The 22293-nt window shown below is 37.4% G+C and overlaps 3 protein-coding genes across 3 annotated transcripts; all 3 read left to right on the forward strand.

Moving 5' to 3' along the window:
* The first annotated feature begins 2703 nt into the window (after positions 1–2703).
* Positions 2704–4569, forward strand: LOC128621055 (olfactory receptor 51I2-like). Its single transcript, XM_053646534.1, has one exon. The coding sequence runs from the start codon at positions 3580–3582 to the stop codon at positions 4567–4569; it is 990 nt and encodes a 329-aa protein (XP_053502509.1). The 5' UTR covers positions 2704–3579.
* A 5857-nt stretch (positions 4570–10426) lies between these two features.
* LOC128620973 (olfactory receptor 52B2-like) lies at positions 10427–11668 on the forward strand. The gene has a single exon (XM_053646383.1). The coding sequence runs from the start codon at positions 10857–10859 to the stop codon at positions 11664–11666; it is 810 nt and encodes a 269-aa protein (XP_053502358.1). The 5' UTR covers positions 10427–10856; the 3' UTR covers positions 11667–11668.
* An 8348-nt stretch (positions 11669–20016) lies between these two features.
* LOC128621056 (olfactory receptor 51I2-like) lies at positions 20017–21398 on the forward strand. The gene has a single exon (XM_053646535.1). The coding sequence runs from the start codon at positions 20409–20411 to the stop codon at positions 21396–21398; it is 990 nt and encodes a 329-aa protein (XP_053502510.1). The 5' UTR covers positions 20017–20408.
* The last annotated feature ends 895 nt before the right edge of the window (positions 21399–22293 follow it).

The raw sequence follows: 22293 nt of genomic DNA on the forward strand, positions 1-22293 counted from the left end.
ATTCAAAAAGTCCATTATAGCTATGGAGAAAGAGGACATTCCTCTGCAACATAAGGTGGACAACTTCCTTTTTGTATACCGAAACTCTGTGCATGCAACAACAAACCAGATGCCTGCACTGCTGTTCATGAACAGACAACTGAGATCTCGCTTTGACCTTCTAAAACCTAACTTGCATGGGAAGTGCAGAATAAACAGTTCAGCAAGTTGACAAGTAAAGCAGCAAGGAGTTTTGATGTTGGACAGCAAGTTTTAGCGCATGATTGTCAAGAGAACAAGTGGACACATGGGTGGATAGCCACGAGAGCTGGACCACTGATGTACGTAGTGGACGGTGGAGAGCATACGTGGAGATGTCACGTTGATCAAATACTGGATGCTCAGCCAAAGAACACCCCTGAACAGTCTGCATTCAATAAACCAGACACAGTGTGTCCACCAGACTTATCACTTGATTCTGATCGTGACACTAACAAATGTATGACACCTCCAACAGAAACAGTTTCCCTTGAAAAGAACCCTCATGGTACTTCACAGATACAGAGGCGCTACCCTGAAAGGAACAGGGTGCCACCCAAATGACTGGATCTGTAAAGAACTGTGTTGCATCAATTTTTGCCCATTACCCAAAGAACTTTAAGATTTAACATAGAAACAGATACTCACATATATTAACCAGATGAAGGTAGAAAGTAAGACAGCGAGAGCCAGTGAGTGAGAAGAAGCAAGGGTCCAAGTTTATTTGTTCCATGAGATCCACACAGTTGAGACGTCCCAAGGGTGATCTAAAAAACCAGATCTGAAGCTCTCCTATTTATACAGTTTTCTTAGGGTCAGGCTGACCCAGACACCATTACGTACGTTAATCAGCATTTTTGAGTGACCTTGACCCCACGGTGTTCGCTTTTCCCAGAGTCCCTTATCTCGCGGCCCTCGCGTTCCCAGAGCCCCTTATCTCGCAGGTGCAGCTCGGCTCCAATAGCCTTATATTTTGTCTTGTTTCACTCTTAAAAAAAACCCTGACCTTAGTCTGTGTCACTCCTGACTGGATTTTCGTTGAGAAAGGATTCTCCACACCTTCAAACACACCATCTCTACATTATGAGTAAGTTTTATGTTTGTTCTGTATTTCTTTTTTATAGTGCTGGCATGTACATTACCCTATAATAGTTTATTTCTGTTTTCTGCATATACACCAGGCCTCCGTGTGTGTGTGTTTGTGTGTGTCTCTTAGTTGGACTTCCGCCTCTGTGTGTTTCTTTGCTTGTACTCCCCCATTTTTCCCATTACGTCAAATAGCAGTTTTAGGTGTCAGTGTAAATAATAAAAATAAATCTAAATGTTACATCTAAAGTGTAAATCTAAATCGTCAGTGTCACATACAGTTCATTCTCTCCTATGTGTCTTAGGTGAATGTCAGTTTTTCTTATCTCCTTTACTGGAGGGGCTGGATTTGGATCTGAACACTCGCTATCAGCTTGTGCATCTCACTGCCGACATCACTATGCTGATCGAAGTTCTTCGCACCCCCTCTGGGAATGCAGGGTTCCCCCCACCTCTCAGATATAGAATCCACCCAGCAAATGTGTGGGTGGATGCCTCTACACAGACTTCAATTTCAATCCATAGAGGCCACTCAGGTGCTTGTTCAGTCCCTTGTCACAACTGGACTACAGCAACTCGCTCCTGGCAGGTGTGCACCTGTGTGCCATCCAACCTCTGCAACTGATCTAGAAGGCAACTGTTAGACTTGTTTTCAGTCTCACTTATCTGTAGGTACATACCACACCCTGCTCTGCACCACATTCCTTTTAAGCTGCTAGCATGGCTTGACTAGACTCACCATTCCTCAGTGAAAAAGAAAAACATGCATCAAGAGTTTTCTCTGTGTTGGAACCAAGGTGCATCATCAAAAACTAGCACAAAAGCTGTTTTTGATAGAGCCTGCAAAGTACTTCTGTGCTTCTGTCTCTCTAGATCAGGGCATCCCCTATATAACGCAAATGTAACTCAATGGTGTGTACCTCATCAACTGCATCTTGTTCTCAAAACACTACCTGCTAGATAGTGGCAAGTCCGCATCTGCACAAAGGTTTGTGTGATGGCCAGTGTGACCATGGGTGGTATCTCTCTGGGGGCCATATTACAACCTTTCTGAAAGGAGCAAAGCACCTCCATCTGCAACAAGTCCCCAAAAACCAAGTGTGGGATTTCTACTTGACTCCCTTAAGATGCTGAACTGAAATGTTTGTCACTAAAAACTGCTTATAACTAGTGATCACTTCCATAAAAAGATGGGGAGAAATGCATGCATTAGTTATAAGCTCATCATGTAGTGGTATCTCAGTGATTAAGATGTTGGACTATTGATAGGAAGGTTGTTAGTTCAAATCCTAGCAATGTCAATCTGCCACTGCTGGGTTCTTGAGCAAGGCCCTTAACCCTAAACTGCTCAGTTGTATAAATGAGATAAATGGAAGTTGCTCTGGATAAGGACATTGCCAAATGCAGTGAGTACCCAGATGACTCTGTATTGACCTTGTGATCAAACTCTAGGTTTCTGAAAAAGGTCACATTATCGATTGACCATGCAGTGTTACATGGACAGTGCACCTCCAACAACGATACTTAGATAAACAATTCATCTGAGAATCAGATGGCCCACGTCCTATCTTTCACTGATGAAAGATAAAAAGAGCAGACTTGTTCAAACAGCAATTTGCCCACTGAGTGGTGGATATTGTCACTATGGCCTACTGGTATAATGGACATCTGGACCCTACCAGTGACATACCACTCTATGAGGAGTGTCTAATCCCCACTTCATGGGAGTTACTTAGTCGTATACTGCTGCAGGAAGCTTGCACTGCTGCTACCTAGTGTCATTGTATCTCTGAACAAGACTATATAGAGAACATTAGAGGAAGATGTTCAAAGTTAAAAAGGGACATGTGGATCAACGTTTTAAACCCCACCTATAGCAAAACCTGCTTAATTATACCAAACAACATTCAAGTAGAACATACAGCATGCTTTATTATATGATTAGATATTATAGTATTATATTTACTTCAAACAAATACATCCATATACAAAATATATTAAAAGATGTCTCCATTCTATGCCCCCAAATACAGACTTGCACAATATCCTCATCATATTACTTGTTTTTTTTGGTTGTTTTTTTTTTTTTTAGGGGGATGTGTGTGTGTGTGTTTGGGGGGGGTTTGTTGTTGTGTTTTTTACTGCAGGCCACTGTTAGCTCCAAGGATACCTCACAAACCCACAATCCAATGTAACCTAGCATCAACAACTGTGATTTGAAAAACATTTGACCCGTGGGATAATGTAAACATGCAGAAATCTATATATTTAAGTCTCTGGGTAGATAAACAAGTGGTGAAAATGAACACCATCACCTCAGATGTGTTCAGTTTGTGGATATCATGATGCTGTAGCACATTTACTGAATTAGTTGTCATCATACTTAGTCTTATCAGTTTGTTGTAGGTAAGAAAGCATAGTTGTAGTAAAAGAAAGTAATTTGCCCATGTTAAATGTCTTAACTAGTATTTTGTTATGTTATTTTTTCCAGGTCTTGAAGTTATAATGGGGGGAGACACATATCTTAATAATTCGAATTTAACACGTTTTATGACTATTCTGACCATGGAATCATTGGACATACCTCCATCCAGTGCTTCTTCAATATTCGTTTTTGGTATCATCACATACTGTTTAATTTTGTTCTTCCAGTCCATGCTACTTGTGACTATTCTTGTAAAAAGGGATCTGCATAAACCAATGTACATACTGCTCTTTAATTTGTCTCTATGTGACCTTATGGGAGCTACGGCTTTTTTCCCACAAATGGTTTGCAGTATACTGTCTCAGAGTAGAGAAATATCCTACCCTACCTGTGCGTTACAAGGCATCCTAATTCACCTTTATGGAGGTGGATCTCTCTTATTTCTCACTGTTATGGCATATGACAGATATATTGCTATTTGTAAGCCTTTGAGATACCACAATCTGATGACACAAGGTACCTTGATGAAACTTATTTTTATGGTCTGGTCCATAGATGTTGTTATAATTGGGTCTTTATTTATACTCACGATAAGCAAAGAAATTTGCAGGACAAATATAGTGGACACATACTGCAATAATCCTTCTTTAATGAAGTTAAGCTGTGAGGATATGAGAGCTATTAACTATTATGGCTTGTTTACTATAGCTCTTATACAAGGCTCTTCCATACTGATAGTGTCATTATCATATATCAAAATCCTAATTACCTGTCTTTCTACAAAACAAGCAAAATCTGTAAGTAAGGCAATGCAAACCTGTGGGACGCATTTAATTGTTTTTCTGAGTTTTGAGATTAACACATTCTTACTACTGATTTCACACAGGTTAGATGCAGTATCTCCACACTTAAGAAGGGCCTTTGGTGTTTCAATTGTTATCTTTCCTCCAATTCTTAACCCTCTAATTTACGGGTTGAAAACAAGGGAAATTCGACAAGCAGTGTTTACGTTTTTACAAAGAAAGATTTCTTTTATCTAACAGAAAACTAATAGCAAATACAAAGTCTTTCGCAATGTACCAAATAAATTAAATTTCCACTGCACTAAATTAAAATGACTTCTGAAATTATTCACTGAAACAGCATTGAAATATATGAATATTTTGAAATTCTATTCCTGTTATCCAAAAACATTTTATTTTACGAATAAATAATAAAAAATGTATATGAAACATACAATAGGATAAGCATGCTGATGAGCTGTTAGAGGACCTTATATTTATTTTGCTCTCATAAAAACTAAATAATGCATAATTAAATTAAATAATGCTCTGATGTTATGTATATAAGTTTTATAGTCAAAGTCAAATTCAACTTTAACATTCTGGATATTGAACAACAAATGAGGTAATGTGTCCTTTCAGTGATACATTATACATACACATTAAACGAAATCATTAAATGCAACCAATAAAAAGAATATATCTGGTAGGGTGAATAGCTTAAGGACCATTATTTAATTTATATATATATATATATATATATATATATATATATATATATATATATATATATATATATGTATATATATATGTATATATATATATATATATATATATATATATATATATATATATATATATATATATATATACTAAAAATGTGATGAACATGTTGAGGATTCCCTCTCAGAGCAGCTGTATATAAGGGTGTGTGTATAAATAAAAGAATGTTAGATATTCAGTATAATGTTATATAACATGGTATCAACATGGAATGTTTCCAACATATTATTGTATTCAATACACAGAAGAGAATTCATTGTGTCCAAGAAGCCACCATTTGCATCACTTTTGTATTATTTTTCTTCTGTTTATCTGTCTAGGGAGAAGCTAATTCAAGAACTCATCTAATTTGATTTCAGATGAATGTTTTTGAACTAAAAGTTACATTGTTTTTTACTGGAACTCACAGTGCATTATGGGAATTCTGTGTTGTGAACCTATGTCACGATTTGGTTTGTTTTGTGATATTAACAATATAGATAAATGTATTTGCAGATTAACCTTAGGCTAGAATATTTCCTTGAGTGGAGATGTATTAAACACATGAATTACACCATAATCTGTCTGTGTTGGGGAGGCCTCACTGGCTTACTTGTTAATCCCAAGTGATAAAGAGATGTTTGCTATTGGATGCCGATCAGGACACAGAGAACACAATTTTATTGAAGCAATATTTTATTCAAACTGCAGGCAGCATGTTACTTTATGTCCATGATTTCTGAAATAAAATATAATCAATAATTAATATTGTGTTTATACTATAGTAACAATAATAAGTTTTGGGGCACTAATATCTAATAATAAGCTGGGACACTTACAGTGCTGCTTCAAGTAAAAATGGGATCCAGCATTTCATTATAATGCCCGTATGATTTTCTCAGAATATTTTCTTTAAAATGATGGAGAATGATAATTTAAGAACGACGAAATATATTCACAGTGAATACACAATTCTTTTTTTTACAATATTTTTTCAATAAATTAATTAAATTATTATTTTTGTGGAAAGCCAGCATAAATATGCAGCCCTGTGAATGGTCTGTGTGAACTATATGGTAGGGTTCAATATGTGAATGCATATTTCTTTTATTTGTACAGACACACAGTATAAATGTGGTTTTATTTAGGGATCAGTAAGGCAGTCAGGCTAAACTCAAATCATTAGCATAATATTAAAGACCTTGACCTTTTTAAAATTTCCATGAGCAGGTTTTGCATATAATGTCCATGTATTGCACATGCCCATTTACTACAAATCAGAAATGTGCATTACTGTGAACTGTTGGACTAGTTAAAGTCTTTTTGTGTGGTACTTGAGTTGGAGATTTTAACGAAACCTGAGAACCCTCCCCATGAGCTTTCACAAGCTGTCCTTTAAAGTACAGCAAAATAAAACCCTCGTTTTCATGCAACCTGTTTTGTTTTGTCCAATGGGATCCAAATGCACACACCTAGTTAAAAGCTTTTTAGGAAGATTTTTAGAAAAAAAAAAAAGGATATTCTATTATAAATACTAACATGCTCATTTTTCGTATCTGTATTTGTATTCTTTTGGGACATATTATCTGTTAAATCCAAATAATGCATGGGTGTTCAATTACAGCTCAGTATAAGTAACACAGTATAAGTTGGATTTGCATAAGAATTTCTACTAACACTCAGTGCTAATAAACAAAGGCTAAAGGGTTTGTTACCTAGCCCGCGTCTCAAATTCAGTATGAACAAATATGTACATATCAAATTCTCAAAAATACTTTTGATATTTTAGAACAAAATTACTATGCACACAACTTGTAATATTAAATATATAAAAGGTACCATACACTTCTCACATATGCATGTACACACAATTTTTGGATAAATGAATTAACATTGCCTATTATGTTGGGAAAATCAGCTACCCACCTTCCTCCTTACTTTATCTCACATCACAAGAGGGCACTCAATGGCTTTTGCAAATTAAAGAAACAACAGAATTACATTATTTAGTGAAATAACAATAGCAATGGTTTCCAGCTTCTCTATCATAACATTGGAGGGGATATCTCATATTGTTTATGTTGAAAATCTGATGAAAACTGTTGCATTTTGCTGCAGGTCTCTTTGTGTGTTTCTATGTCCTATCCATAACTCACATAATTATAAGTAAAGAGATTCAAGGAATATGCAGACAGGTATACAGTAATGCATTTATATTTGGGCAGTGGTGGCTCAGTGGATAGGGATCTGGACTACTGATTAGTATCAATCTCCCACTGGCCTCTGAGCTAAGCCATTGATACTTGTCTGCTCCAAGGGCACTGGTTCATGAGAGACCCTGCACAAGGAAATGGGTAGGCTCTCCTCCTGTCAGTTTTATGCACAATCCAAAGCATGGTTAGCAAAGCCTGCCTTGCCAGGCTTGAAATATATGCTCTGTGTGCCATAGTTGCTCCTTGGACACTGCTTCAAAAAGGCCCTGGAAAGGACAGTGACGGTTTCAGAATCAACAAAACCATCAGTTCCAAACATACCAGCCACATTGTGCCTTTAGATCACTATATTGCAACCCATATAAAGATTCCATCAACTTTGCATGAGCCCTATACATAAAGAGTCATGCCTTCAGGAAAAGTGTGGTCAGCACAGTCTGCCATGCTGTAAGTGTGTAAATCAAATGTATGAAATATGCCCTGTGTGCCAGAAATGCTGCCAAAAGACACTAGAAGAGTGTGGAAATTTCAGAATTAAAAAAAAAGAAATCCTTGCCACACTATGCCTTTAGGTCCCCAGGTTCCGAAGGTGCGCTCAACCTTGTACGAGCTATAGATGGAAAGATTCATGCCCTCGTCCTACAAGGTGCCTGTCCACCTCCAATCACCTCATGGGGCTGGCCCTAAGCAGCACCCCTCACTACTAAAGGACCAGATTAAGCATGGCCACAAAGGGTTTACTCTGGTTGTGGGGCAATTTACAGCCTAAAACTTTGCTCATTTGGTAGTGCCTATAGTAAGTCAGTGAATCCTGATGACAATATTGCAGCATTAAGAGATGCATTGAGAATGCTAGCCACCCTGTCATTCCAATATGTGGTGCATATTGCATTGGCAATGCATTCATACCTGCTGAGGATGCTAGGACTACTGACAGCAACCTGTTATATCATAACATATAGTAACATATAAATTCACGATCCACTTTAATAGGAACACCTGTACATCTAATTATTTATGCAGTTATCTAATCAGCCAATCATGTTCAGCAGCACAATGCATAAAATCATGTAGATTCAGATAAAGAGGTTCAGTTAATGAGGAAAAAGTGTGATTTCTGTGAATTAACCCTGGCATGGTTGTTAGTGCCAGATGGGCTTGTTTGAGTATTTCAGAAACTGCTGTTCTCCTGGGATTTTGACACATCTCTAGAGTTTGTACAGAATTGTGTGAAAAACAAAAAAAAACATCTTGTGGGCGGAGGGTCTGCAGGCTGAAACACCTTGTTGATGAGAGAGATCAGAGCAGAATGACCAGACTGGTCTGAGCTGACTACTGATCGGAAGGTCTTGAGTTCAAATCCCAGCACTGTCAAGTTGCCACTGGTAGGCACTTGAGTAAGGCTTTTAACCCTCAACTAGTCAGTTTTACAAATGAGACAAATGTAAGTCGCTCTGGATAAGGGTGTCTGCCAAATGACATAAATGTAAATGTAAGCTGACAGGAAGTATATAGTAGCTCAAATAAGCACTCTTTATAACCGTGGTGAGGAGAAAAGCATCTCAAAATGCACAACACATCAGACCTTGAGGTAAATGGGCTACAACAACAGAAGACTCCTGTTCTGTTGTACACTCCTGTTGTAGTGTATAAGTGGATCTATTTCTTTAAGTGGAATCACTCCCCTTAGCATTGATTTCTTATTGGTAATTAGCCATGTGCATTGATATGTTGTTTGCTCTTGCTATGGTTAATACAGTAGTCTAACACAAAGACACAACACCTGTCATTCAAGAACAAGAATCTTATCATGGGCACAGAGTCACCAAAACTGGACTTGAAGACTGGAAAAATACTTTTTTCAAAAACAAAAATCATTCTTCTTGACTTTTCAGTATCCTTCATCACTGTCAATCATAAGAATCTGTCCATCCTCATCACCTTTTGCAATTACTGGGATAGCATTGTGGTGATTTGCTTCTTACCTGGAAGCAAGGTCATATCAGCTGACATGAAGATGCTCCGGATCCACATTTTCATCCCACTGCTATGCTGATGACACTCAACTTATCCTCTCCTTTCCTCTCTCCGACACTCATGCATCTCTCAGATACATGGATCTCAGCATTTTGTCGTTGTTGGCAGCTCTTCAGCTGAAACTAAATCCCAGCCAGACTAAGCTGCTGTATATCCCCAAAGATGCATCCCTATATCAAGATCTTGTGACACCACACACAACCCCAGATCTGGAGGATCTGGCCATTTCAATCCATTCCAATCCTCTTGAGCAAGGCCCTTAACCCTAAACTGCTCAGTTGTATAAATGAGATAAATGGAAGTTGCTCTGGATAAGGACATTGCCAAATGCAGTGAGTACCCTGATGACTCTGTATTGACCTTGTAATCAAACTCTAGGTTTCTGACAAAGGTCACATTATCGATTGACCATGCAGTGTTGCATGGACAGTGCACCTCCAAAAGTGATAGATGAACAATTGATCTGAGAATCAGATGGCCCACATCCTATCTTTCACTGATGAAAGATGAAAGGAGCAGACTTGTTCAAACAGCAACTTGCCCACTGAGTGGTGGATATTGTCACTATGGCCTACTGGTATAATGGACATCTGGACCCTACAAGTGACATACCACTCTATGAGGAGTGTCTAATCCCCGCTTCATGGGAGTTACTTATTGGTATACTGCTGCAGGAAGCTTTCACTGCTGCTACCTAGTGTGATTTTATCTCTGAACAAGACTATATAGAGAACATTAGAGGGAAAGATGTTCAAAGTTAAAAAGGGACATGTGGATCAACGTTTTAAAACCCTGCTTAATTATACCAAACAACATTCAAGTAGAACATACAGCATGCTTTATTATATGATTAGATATTATACTATTATATTTATTTCAAACAAATACATCCGTATGCAAAATTCATTAGAAAACTTCTCCATTCTATACTCCCAAATACAGACTTGCACAATATCCTCATCATATTACTTGTTTGTTTTTTTGCTTTTGTTTTTTACTGCAGGCCACTGTTAGTGTCAAAGCTCCAAGGATACCTCACAAACCCACAATCCATTGTAACCTAGCATCAACAACTGTGATTTGAAAAACATCTGACCTGTGGGATAATGTTAACATGCAGAAATTTATATATTTAAGTCTCTGGGTAGATAAACGAGTGGTGAAAATGAACACCATCACCTCAGATGTGTTCACTTTGTAGATATAATGATTCTGTGGCACCTTCACTGAATTAGTTGAATCATCACTGAATCATCATAATTAGTCTTATCAGTTTGTTCTAGGTAAGAAAGCATAGTTGTAGTAAAACAAAAATAATTTGCCTATGTTAAATGTCTTAACTAGTATTTTGTTATGTTGTTTCTTCCAGGTCTTGAAGTTATAATGGGGGGAGACACATATCTTAATAATTCAAATTTAACACTTTTTATGACTATTCTGACCATGGAATCATTGGACATACCTCCATCCAGTGCTTCTTCAATATTCATTTTTGGCATCATCACATACTGTTTAATTTTGTTCTTCTAGTCCATGCTACTTGTGACTATTCTTGTAAAAAGGGATCTGCATAAACCAATGTACATTCTGCTCTTTAATTTGTCTCTATGTGACCTTATGGGAGCTACGGCTTTTTATCCACAAATGGTTTGCAGTATACTGTCTCAGAGCAGAGAAATATCCTACCCTGTCTGTGCATTACAAGGCATCCTAATCCACCTTTATGGAGGTGGATCACTCTTATTTCTCACTGTTATGGCGTATGACAGATATATTGCCATTTGTAAGCCTTTGAGATACCACAATCTGATGACACAAGGTACCTTGATGAAACTTATTTTTATGGTCTGGTCCATAGATGTTGTTATAATTGGGTCTTCATTTATACTCACGATAAGCAAAGAAATCTGCAGGACAAATATAGTGGACATGTACTGCAATAATCCTTCTTTAATGAAGTTAAGCTGTGAGGATACAAGAGTGGTTAACTATTATGGCTTGTTTACTATAGCTCTTATACAAGGCTCTTCCATACTGATAGTGTCATTATCATATATCAAAATCCTAATTACCTGTCTTTCTATAAAACAGGAAAAATCTATAAGTAAGGCAATGCAAACATGTGGGACGCATTTAATTGTTTTTCTGAGTTTTGAGATTAACTCATTCTTTGCACTGATTTCACACAGGTTAGATGCAGTATCTCCACACTTAAGAAGGGCCTTTGGTGTTTCAATTGTTATCTTTCCTCCAATTCTTAACCCTCTAATTTACGGGTTGAAAACAAGGGAAATTCGACAAGCAGTGTTTACGTTTTTACAAAGAAAGATTTCTTTTATCTAACAGAAAACTAAAAGCAAATACAAAGTCTTTCGCAATGTACCAAATACATTAAATTTAAAATAAATAAATAAAAAACTAGGCTTGTCCTTTGCACTAAATTAAAATGACTTCTGAAATAGCACTGAAATATATGAATATTTTGAAATTGTATTTCTGATATTCAAAAACATTTTATTCTACGATCAAATGATAAAAAGCGTATATTAAACATACAATAGGATAAGCATGCTGATGAGCTGTTAGAGAACCTTATATTTATTTTGCTGTCATAAAAACTAAATAATGTATAATTAACCTAAATAATACTCTGATGTTATGTATATAAGTTTTATAGTCAAAGTCTACTTCAACTTTAACATTCTGCATATTGCACAACAAATGAGGTAATGTGCCCTTTCAGTGATACATTATACATACACATTAAACGAAATCATTAAATGCAACTAATAAAAAGAATATATCTGGTAGTATAAATAGTTTAAGGACCATTATTTAATTTCCCACTGAAATTCACATGATTTAATTATTTGTAAGATTAGCACAACTGTTTGTCCAGTAACCATGTGGTCACTTTAAAAAAATAAATTTTATATATATATATATATATATATATATATATATATATATATATATATATATATTCCAAAAATGTGTTGAACAGGTTGAGGATTGTCTCTCAGAGCAGCTGTATATAAAGAGCGTATGTATAAATAAAAGAATGTTAGATATTCAGTATAATGTTATATAACATGGTATCAACATGGAATGTGTCCAACATATTATTGTATTCAATACACAGAAGAGAATTCATTGTGTCCAAGAAGCCACCATTTGCATCACTTTTGTATTATTTTTCTTCTGTTTATCTGTCTAGGGAGAAGCTAGTTCAAGAACTCATCTAATTTGATTTCAGATGAATGTTTTTGAACTAAAAGTTACAGTGTTTTTTACTGGAACTCACAGTGCATTATAGGAATTCTGTGTTGTGAACCTATGTCGCGATTTGGTTTGCTTTGTGATATTAACAATATAGATAAATGTATTTGCAGATTAACCTTAGGCTAGAATATTTCCTTGAGTGGAGATGTGTTAAACACATGAATTACACCATAATCTGTCTGTGTTGGGGAGGCCTCACTGGCTTACTTGTTAATCCCAAGTGATAAAGAGATGTTTGCTATTGGATGCCGATCAGGACACAGAGAACACAATTTTAGTGAAGCAATATTTTATTCAAACTGCAGGCACCATGTTACTTTATGTCCATGATTTCTGAAATAAAATATAATCAATAATTAATATTGTGTTTATACTATAGTAACAATAATAAGTTTTGGGCACTAATATCTAATAATAAGCTGGGACACTTACAGTGCTGCTTCAAGTCAAAATGGGATCCAGAATTTCATTATAATGCCCGTATGATTTTCTCAGAATATTATCTTTTAATAATGATGGAAAATGATCATTTAAGAATGACGAAAAATATGCACAATGAATGCACAATTATTATTTTTTTTACAATATTTTTAAAAAATAAATTAAATTGTTATTTTTGTGGAAAGCCATCAGAAATATGCAGCCCTGTGAATGGTCTGTGTGAACTATATGGTAGGGTTCAATATGTGAATGCATATTTCTTTTATTTGTACAGACACACAGTAGAAATGTGGTTTTATTTAGGGATCAATAAGGCAGTCAGGCTAAACCCATATCATTAGCATAATGTTAAAGACCTTGCCCTTTTTAAAATTTCCATGAGCAGGTTTTGCATATAATGTCCATGTATTGCACATGCCCATTTACTACAAATCAGAAATGTGCATTACTGTGAACTGTTGGACTAGTTAAAGTCTTTTTGTGTGGTACTTGAGTTGGAGATTTTAACGAAACCTGAGAACCCTCCCCATGAGCTTTCACAAGCTGTCCTTTAAAGTACAGCAAAATAAAACCCTCGCTTTCATGCAACCTGTTTTGTTTTGTCCAATGGGATCCAAATGCACACACCTAGTTTAAAGCTTTTTAGGAAGATTTTTAGAAAAAAAAAAAAGGATATTCTATTATAAATACTAAAATGCTCATTTTTCGTATCTGTATTTGTATTCTTTTGGGACACATTATCTGTTAAATCCAAATAATGCATGGGTGTTCAATTACAGCTCAGTATAAGTAATACAGTATAAGTTGGATTTGCATAAGAATTTCTACTAACACTCAGTGCTACTAAACAAAGGCTAAAGGGTTTGTTACCTAGCCCACGTCTCAAACTCAGTATGAACAAATATGTACATATCAAATTCTCAAAAATACTTTTGATATTTTAGAACAAAATTACTATGCACTCAACTTATAATATTAAATATGACGAAAAGGTACCTTACATTTCTCACATATGCATGTACACACAATTTTTGGATAAATGAATTAAGATTGCCTATTATATTGGGAAAATCAGCTACCCACCTTCCTCCTTACTTTATCTCACATCACAAGAGGGAACTCAATGGCTTTGGCAAATTAAAGAAACAACAGGATTATATTATTTAGTGAAATAACAATAGCAATGGTTTCTTCTTCTCTATCATAACATTGAAGGGGATGTCTCATATTGTTTATGTTGAAAATCTGATGAAAACTGTTGCATTTTGCTGCAGGTCTCTTTGTGTGTTTCTATGTCCTATCCATAAATCACATAATTATAAGTAAAGAGATTCAAGGAATATGCAGACAGGTATACAGTAATGCATTTATATTTGGGCAGTGGTGGCTCAGTGGATAGGGATCTGGGCTACTGATTAGTATCAATCTCCCACTGGCCTCTGAGCTAGGCCATTGATACTTGTCTGCTCCAAGGGCTCTGGTTCATGAGAGAACCTGCACAAGGAAATGGGTAGGCTCTCCTCCTGTCGGTTTTATGCACAATCCAAAGCATGGTTAGCAAAACCTGCCTTGCCAGGCTTGAAATATATGCTCTGTGTGCCATAGTTGCTCCTTGGACACTGCTTCAAAAAGGCCCTAGAAAGGACAGTGACGGTTTCAGAATCAACAAAACCATCAGTTCCAAACATACCAGCCACATAGTGCCTTTAGATCACTATATTGCAACCCATATAAAACTTTGCATGAGCCCTATATATAAAGAGTCATGCCTTCAGGAAAAGTGTGGTCAGCACAGTCTGCCATGCTGTAAGTGTGAAAATGTAAGTGTGCAAATCAAATGTATGAAATATGCCCTGTGTGCCAGAAATGCTGCCAAAAGACAGGAGTGTGGAAATTTCAGAAATAAAAAAAAAAGAAAGAAATCCTTGAAACTTAAAACTGAAATCCTTAAAACTGAAAATGGAGCTGGATACAGGCTAAGCTTTCTCTGTCATTTCTGAGGCTGTCTACAACAGACTGTTTTACAAGCTATGTTAGAAAAGACCGCAGTCATGTTAAAGACTTAGATAGGTTAAAAGGTGTCTCCTAAAGGCAAACTGAAGGTAGATGTTACATATGGTGGTAAAACACAGCAGCTGGAGCTTTATGTGTTGAAAAGTGAAGGGCCAGCTCTTTTTGGACAGGACTGGTTGAGAAAAATCCAGCTTGACTGGCATACCATCAAAGCCCTCAACATATCATCAACAGCTCTTAACAGCACAAACTGTAGCTCTAAACAAAGATTGTCACAGCTCCTGAATGCTAATGCAAAAGTGTTTGAAAAGGGCATTTGTAAACTTAAAGGCATGAAGTCGAAAATTGAATTAAATGAAACAGCGACGGCGAGATTTCAAAAAGCATGTCCAGTGCCCTATGCACTATGTCCTAAAGTAGATGCTGAACTTCAAAGCTTGGAGGCGTCTACCATTCTCTCCAAGGTTGACTGGAGTGATTGGGCTACACCCATCGTGCCGATAATCAAGAAAGGGAAAGGCGGAGGTGTTCGCATATGCCGGGGACTTCAAAGTGAGCATTAACCCTGTACTGCACACTGTGAAGTACCCCCTGCCACAAATTGAAGATAGTTTCTCATCTCTGGCAGGAGGGGACAAGTTTTCCAAGGTTGACTTGTCACAGGCATATCTCCAAATGGAAGTTGAGGAGTCAAGCAGGAAGTACTTAACCGTCAACACTCATAAGGGACTGTACCAGTACAATCGTCTTGTGTTCGGTGTGGCATCGGCTCCAGCCATTTGGCAAAGAGCAATGGATCAGGTTCTTCAAGATATACCAGGGACACAGTGTTATCTTGATGACATAATTGCGACAGGCAAGAATGATGAAGAACGTCTCCAAAACCTCAGCAAAGTGCTTACCAGGCTAAACGAGTATGGTCTACAGGCAATGAAAGAGAAGTGTGAGTTTTTCAAGAGTGAAATCTCATATTGTGGACATGTCATTGACAAACATGGCTTACACAAATCACAGGAGAAAGTTGAAGCTGTGCTGCAGGCACCTAGACCAGAAAACATGTCACAACTTAGATCATATTTGGGCCTTGTAAACTATTATCACAATTTTCTCCCAAATCTTGCTACAGTGCTGCACCCACTTAATGCACTGTTACAGACAGCAACAAAATGGGAGTGGTCAGAAAAATGCGAGAAAGCATTCAAAGAGACAAAAAGACTGATAACCTCAGATGAACTCCTTACCCACTATGACCCATCACGACCCAACAATTATGCACAGATCGATCGAGAGGCCCTTAGTCTAGTATGGGGCATCAAGAAGTTCCATCACTACCTTTATAGCCAAAAGTTCATCTTAGTGACAGATCACCAGCCCCTTGTGTCCATCTTCAACCCCAGGAAGGGAACTCCAGTGATGTCATTCACACGGTTACAACGTTGGGCACTTTTCTTGGGAGCCCATTCTTACAACATAGAGTTTAAAGGTACCATGATGCACAGTAAGGCTGATGCTTTGTCACGCCTTCCACTGTCTACAACTGAGGAAGAAAAGTCTTCCACTCAGGATCCAGAGGAAGTGTTCCATACAGCACTGGTGGACCAGCTGCCGGTAACAAACGCAGAGATACGAAAAGAAACACGGAATGACCCGACACTGTCAAAAGTGTATGACGTCAGCATACAGGGTTGGCCAGCTCATGGAAATGTTATGTTCCCAGAGTTTTCAATAAGACATGAGCAACTGTCTGTCTGCCAAGGGACTCTGATGTGTGGCTCTCGTGTTATAGTTCCCGCTAAGCTCCGTACTAGAGTGTTGGAGAACCTACATGAGGGTCACCTGGGTACAGTCAAGATGAAAAGCCTCACTCGTAGCTACGTGTGGTGGCCGGGAATAGATAGACAGATCAAGGATCTCACAAAATCCTGTTCAGGATGTCATAGCATTCAAAATGTACCTTCTTAGGCACCCTTACATCCGTGGGAGTGGCCGTCTGCACCATGGCAAAGGGTGCATATTGACTTTGCCAGGCCATTCATGAATTCCATGTTTCTGATTGCTGTGGACGCTCATTCAAAGTGGCACATGGGTGGATAGCCACGAGAGCTGGACCACTGATGTACGTAGTAGACGTTGGAGAGCATACGTGGAGATGTCACGTTGATCAAATACTGGATGCTCAGCCAAAGAACACACCTGAACAGTCTGCATTCAATAAACCAGACACAGTGTGTCCACCAGACTTATCACTTGATTCTGATCGTGACACTAACAAATGTATGACACCTTCAACAGAAACAGTTTCCCTTGAAAAGAACCCTCATGGTACTTCACAGATACAGAGGCGCTACCCTGAAAGGAACAGGGTGCCACCCAAAAGACTGGATCTGTAAAGAACTGTGTTGCATCAATTTTTGCCCATTACCCAAAGAACTTTAAGATTTAACATAGAAACAGATACTCACATATATTAACTAGATGAAGGTAGAAAGTAAGATAGCGAGAGCCAGTGAGTGAGAAGAAGCAAGGGTCCAAGTTTATTTGTTCCATGAGATCCACACAGTTGAGACGTCCCAAGGGTGATCTAAAAAACCAGATCTGAAGCTCTCCTATTTATACAGTTTTCTTAGGGTCAGGCTGACCCAGACACCATTATATACGTTAATCAGCATTTTTGAGTGACCTTGACCCCACGGTGTTCGCTTTTCCCAGAGTCCCTTATCTCGCGGCCCTCGCTGTTCCCAGAGCCCCTTATCTCGTGGCCCTCGCCGTTCCCAGAGCCCCTTATCTCGCAGGTGCAGCTCGGCTCCAATAGCCTTATATTTTGTCTTGTTTCACTCTTAAAAAAAACCCTGACCTTAGTCTGTGTCACTCCTGACTGGATTTTCGTTGAGAAAGGGTTCTCCACACCTTCAAACACACCATCTCTACATTATGAGTAAGTTTTATGTTTCTTCTGTATTTCTTTTTTATATTGCTGGCATGTACATTACCCTATAATAGTTTATTTCTGTGTTCTGCATATACACCAGGCCTCCGTGTGTGTGTGTGTGTGTGTCTCTTAGTTGGACTTCCGCCTCTGTGTGTTTCTTTGCTTGTACTCCCCCATTTTCCCCATTACGTCAAATAGCAGTTTTAGGTGTCAGTGTAAATAATAAAAAAAAATCTAAATGTTACATCTAAAGTCTAAATCTAAATCGTCAGTGTCACATACAGTTCATTCTCTCCTATGTGTCTTAGGTGAATGTCAGTTTTTCTTATCTCCTTTACTGGAGGGGCTGGATTTGGATCTGAACACTCGCTATCAACTTGTGCATCTCACTGCCGACATCACTATGCTGATCGAAGTTCTTCGCACCCCCTCTGGGAATGCAGGGTTCCCCCCACCTCTCAGATATAGAATCCACCCAGCAAATGTGTGGGTGGATGCCTCTACACACACTTCAATTTCAATCCATAGAGGCCACTCAGGTGCTTGTTCAGTCCCTTGTCACAACTGGACTACAGCAACTCGCTCTTGGCAGGTGTGCACCTGTGTGCCATCCAACCTCTGCAACTGATCTAGAAGGCAGCTGTTAGACTTGTTTTCAGTCTCACTTATCTGTAGGTACTTACCACACCCTGCTCTGCACCACATTCCTTTTAAGCTGCTAGCATGGCTTGACTAGACTCACCATTCCTCAGTGAAAAAGAAAAACATACATCAAGAGTTTTCTCTGTGTTGGAACCAAGGTGCATCATCAAAAACTAGCACAAAAGCTGTTTTTGATAGAGCCTGCAAAGTACTTCTGTACTTCTGTCTCTCTAGATCAGGGCATCCCCTATATAACGCAAATGTAACTCAATGGTGTGTACCTCATCAACTGCATCTTGTTCTCAAAACACTACCTGCTAGATAGTGGCAAGTCCACATCTGTACAAAGGTTTGTGTGATGGCCAGTGTGACCATGGGTGGTATCTCTCTGGGGGCCATATTACAACCTTTCTGAAAGGAGCAAAGCACCTCCATCTGCAACAGGTCCCCAAAAACCAAGTGTGGGATTTCTACTTGACTCCCTTAAGATGCTAAACTGAAATGTTTGTCACTAAACACTGCTTTTAACTAGTGATCACTTCCATAAAAAGACGGGGAGAAATGCATGCATTAGTTATAAGCTCATTATGTAGTGGTATCTCAGTGATTAAGATGTTGGACTACTGATAGGAAGGTTGTTAGTTCAAATCCTAGCACTGTCAATCTGCCACTGCTGGGCTCTTGAGCAAGGCCCTTAACCCTAAACTGCTCAGTTGTATAAATGAGATAAATGCATTGCCAAATGCAGTGAGTACCCAGATGACTCTGTATTGACCTTGTGATCAAACTCTAGGTTTCTGACAAAGGTCACATTATCGATTGACCATGCAGTGTTACATGGACAGTGCACCTCCAACAATGATACTTAGATAAACAATTCATCTGAGAATCAGATGGCCCACATCCTATCTTTCACTGATGAAAGATAAAAAGAGCAGACTTGTTCAAACAGCAATTTGCCTACTGAGTGGTGGATATTGTCACTATGGCCTACTGGTATAATGGACATCTGGACCCTACAAGTGACATACCACTCTATGAGGAGTGTCTAATCCCCTCTTCATGGGAATTACTTAGTGGTATACTGCTGCAGGAAGCTTGCACTGCTGCTACCTAGTGTCATTGTATCTCTGAGCAAGACTATATAGAGAACATTAGAGGAAGATGTTCAAAGTTAAAAAGGGACATGTGGATCAATGTTTTAAAACATCACCTATAGCAAAACCTGCTTAATTATACCAAACAACATTCAAGTAGAACATACAGCATGCTTTATTATATGATTAGATATTATAGTATTATATTTACTTCAAACAAATACATCCATATGCAAAATACATAAAAAAAAAACTTCTCCATGCTATGCTCCCAAACACAGACTTGCACAATATCCTCATAATATTACTTGTTTGTTTGTTTTTTCGCTTTTGTTCTTTACTGCAGGCCACTGTTAGTGTCAAAGCTCCAAGGATACCTCACAAACCCACAATCCAATGTAACCTAGCATCAACAACTGTGATTTGTAAAACATTTGACCTGTGGGATAATGTTAACATGCAGAAATCTAAATATTTAAGTCTCTGGGTAGATAAACGAGTGGTGAAAATGAACACCCTCACCTCAGATGTGTTCAGTTTGTGGATATCATGATACTGTGGCACCTTCACTGAATTAGTTGTCATCATACTTAGTCTTATCGGTTTGTTCTAGGTAAGAAAGCATAGTTGTAGTAAAACAAAAATAATTTCCAATGTTAAATGTCTTAACTAGTATTTTTTATGTTGTTTCTTCCAGGTCTTGAAGTTATAATGGGGGCAGACACATATCTTAATAATTCAAATTTAACACGTTTTATGACTATTCTGACCATGGAATCATTGGAAATACCTCCATCCAGTGCTTCTTCAATATTCGTTTTTGGCATCATCACATACTGTTTAATTTTGTTCTTCCAGTCCATGCTACTTGTAACTATTCTTGTAAAAAGGGATTTGCATAAACCAATGTACATACTGCTGTTTAATTTGTCTCTATGTGACCTTATGGGAGCTACGGCTTTTTTCCCACAAATGGTTTGCAGTATACTGTCTCAGAGCAGAGAAATATCCTACCCTGTCTGTGTGTTACAAGGCATCCTAATTCACCTTTATGGAGGTGGATCAGTCTTATTTCTCACTGTTATGGCGTATGACAGATATATTGCCATTTGTAAGCCTTTGAGATACCACAATCTGATGACACAAGGTACCTTGGTGAAACTTATTTTTATGGTCTGGTCCATAGATGTTGTTATATTTGGGTCTGTATTTACACTCACAATAAGCAAAGAAATTTGCAGGACAAATATAGTGGACATGTACTGCAATAATCCTTCTTTAATGAAGTTAAGCTGTGAGGATATGAGAGCAAGTAACTATTATGGCTTGTTTACTATAGCTCTTATACAAGGCCCTTCCATACTGATAGTGTCATTATCATATATCAAAATCCTAATTACCTGTCTTTCTACAAAACAGGAAAAATCTATAAGTAAGGCAATGCAAACCTGTGGGACGCATTTAATTGTTTTTCTGAGTCTGGAGATCAACACACTCTTTGCACTGGTTTCACACAGGTTAGATGCCGTATCTCCACACTTAAGAAGGGCCTTTGGTGTTTCAGTTGTTATCTTTCCTCCAATTCTTAACCCTCTAATTTACGGGTTGAAAACAAGGGAAATTCGACAAGCAGCGTTTACATTTTTACAAAGAAAGATTTCTTTTATCTAACAGAAAACTAAAAGCAAATACAAAGGCTTTCGCAATGTACTAAATACATAAAATTTTCCATTGCACTAAATTAAAATGACTTCTGAAATTATTCACTGAAATAGCATTGAAATGTATGAGTATTTTGAAATTCTATTCCTGTAAGCCAAAAACATTTTATTTCACAATCAAATAATAAAAAAAAGTATATGAAACATACAATATGATAATCATGCTAATGAGCTGTTAGAGGACCTTATATTTATTTTGCTGTCATAAAAACTAAATAATGCATAATTAAAGTAAATAATACTCTGATGTTATGCATATAAGTTTTATATTCAAAGTCAAATTCAACTTTAACATTCTGCATATTGCACAACAAATGAGGTAATGTGCCCTTTCAGTGATACATTATACATACACATTAAACGAAATCATTAAATGCAACCAAGAAAAAGAATATATCTGGTAGTGTAAATAGTTTAAGGACCATTATTTAATTTCCCAAAGATTAGCACAACTGTTTGTCCAGTAACCATGTGGTCACTTCAAAAAAATAAAAATTTATATATATATATATATATATATATATATATATATATATATATATATATATATATATATATATTCCAAAAATGTGTTGAACAGGTTGAGGATTCTCTCTCAGAGCAGCTGTATATAAAGAGTGTATGTATAAATAAAAGAATGTTAGATATTCAGTGTATTGTTATATAACATGGTATCAACATGGAATGTTTCCAACATATTACTGTATTCAATACACAGAAGAGAATTCATTGTGTCCAAGAAGCCACCATTTGCATTACTTTTGTATTATTTTTCTTCTGTTTATCTGTCTAGGGAGAAGCTAATTCAAGAACTCATCTAATTTGATTTCAGATTAATGCTTTTG

This window comes from Ictalurus furcatus, chromosome 17 (assembly GCF_023375685.1).
Source record: "Ictalurus furcatus strain D&B chromosome 17, Billie_1.0, whole genome shotgun sequence".
NCBI lineage: Eukaryota > Metazoa > Chordata > Actinopteri > Siluriformes > Ictaluridae > Ictalurus > Ictalurus furcatus.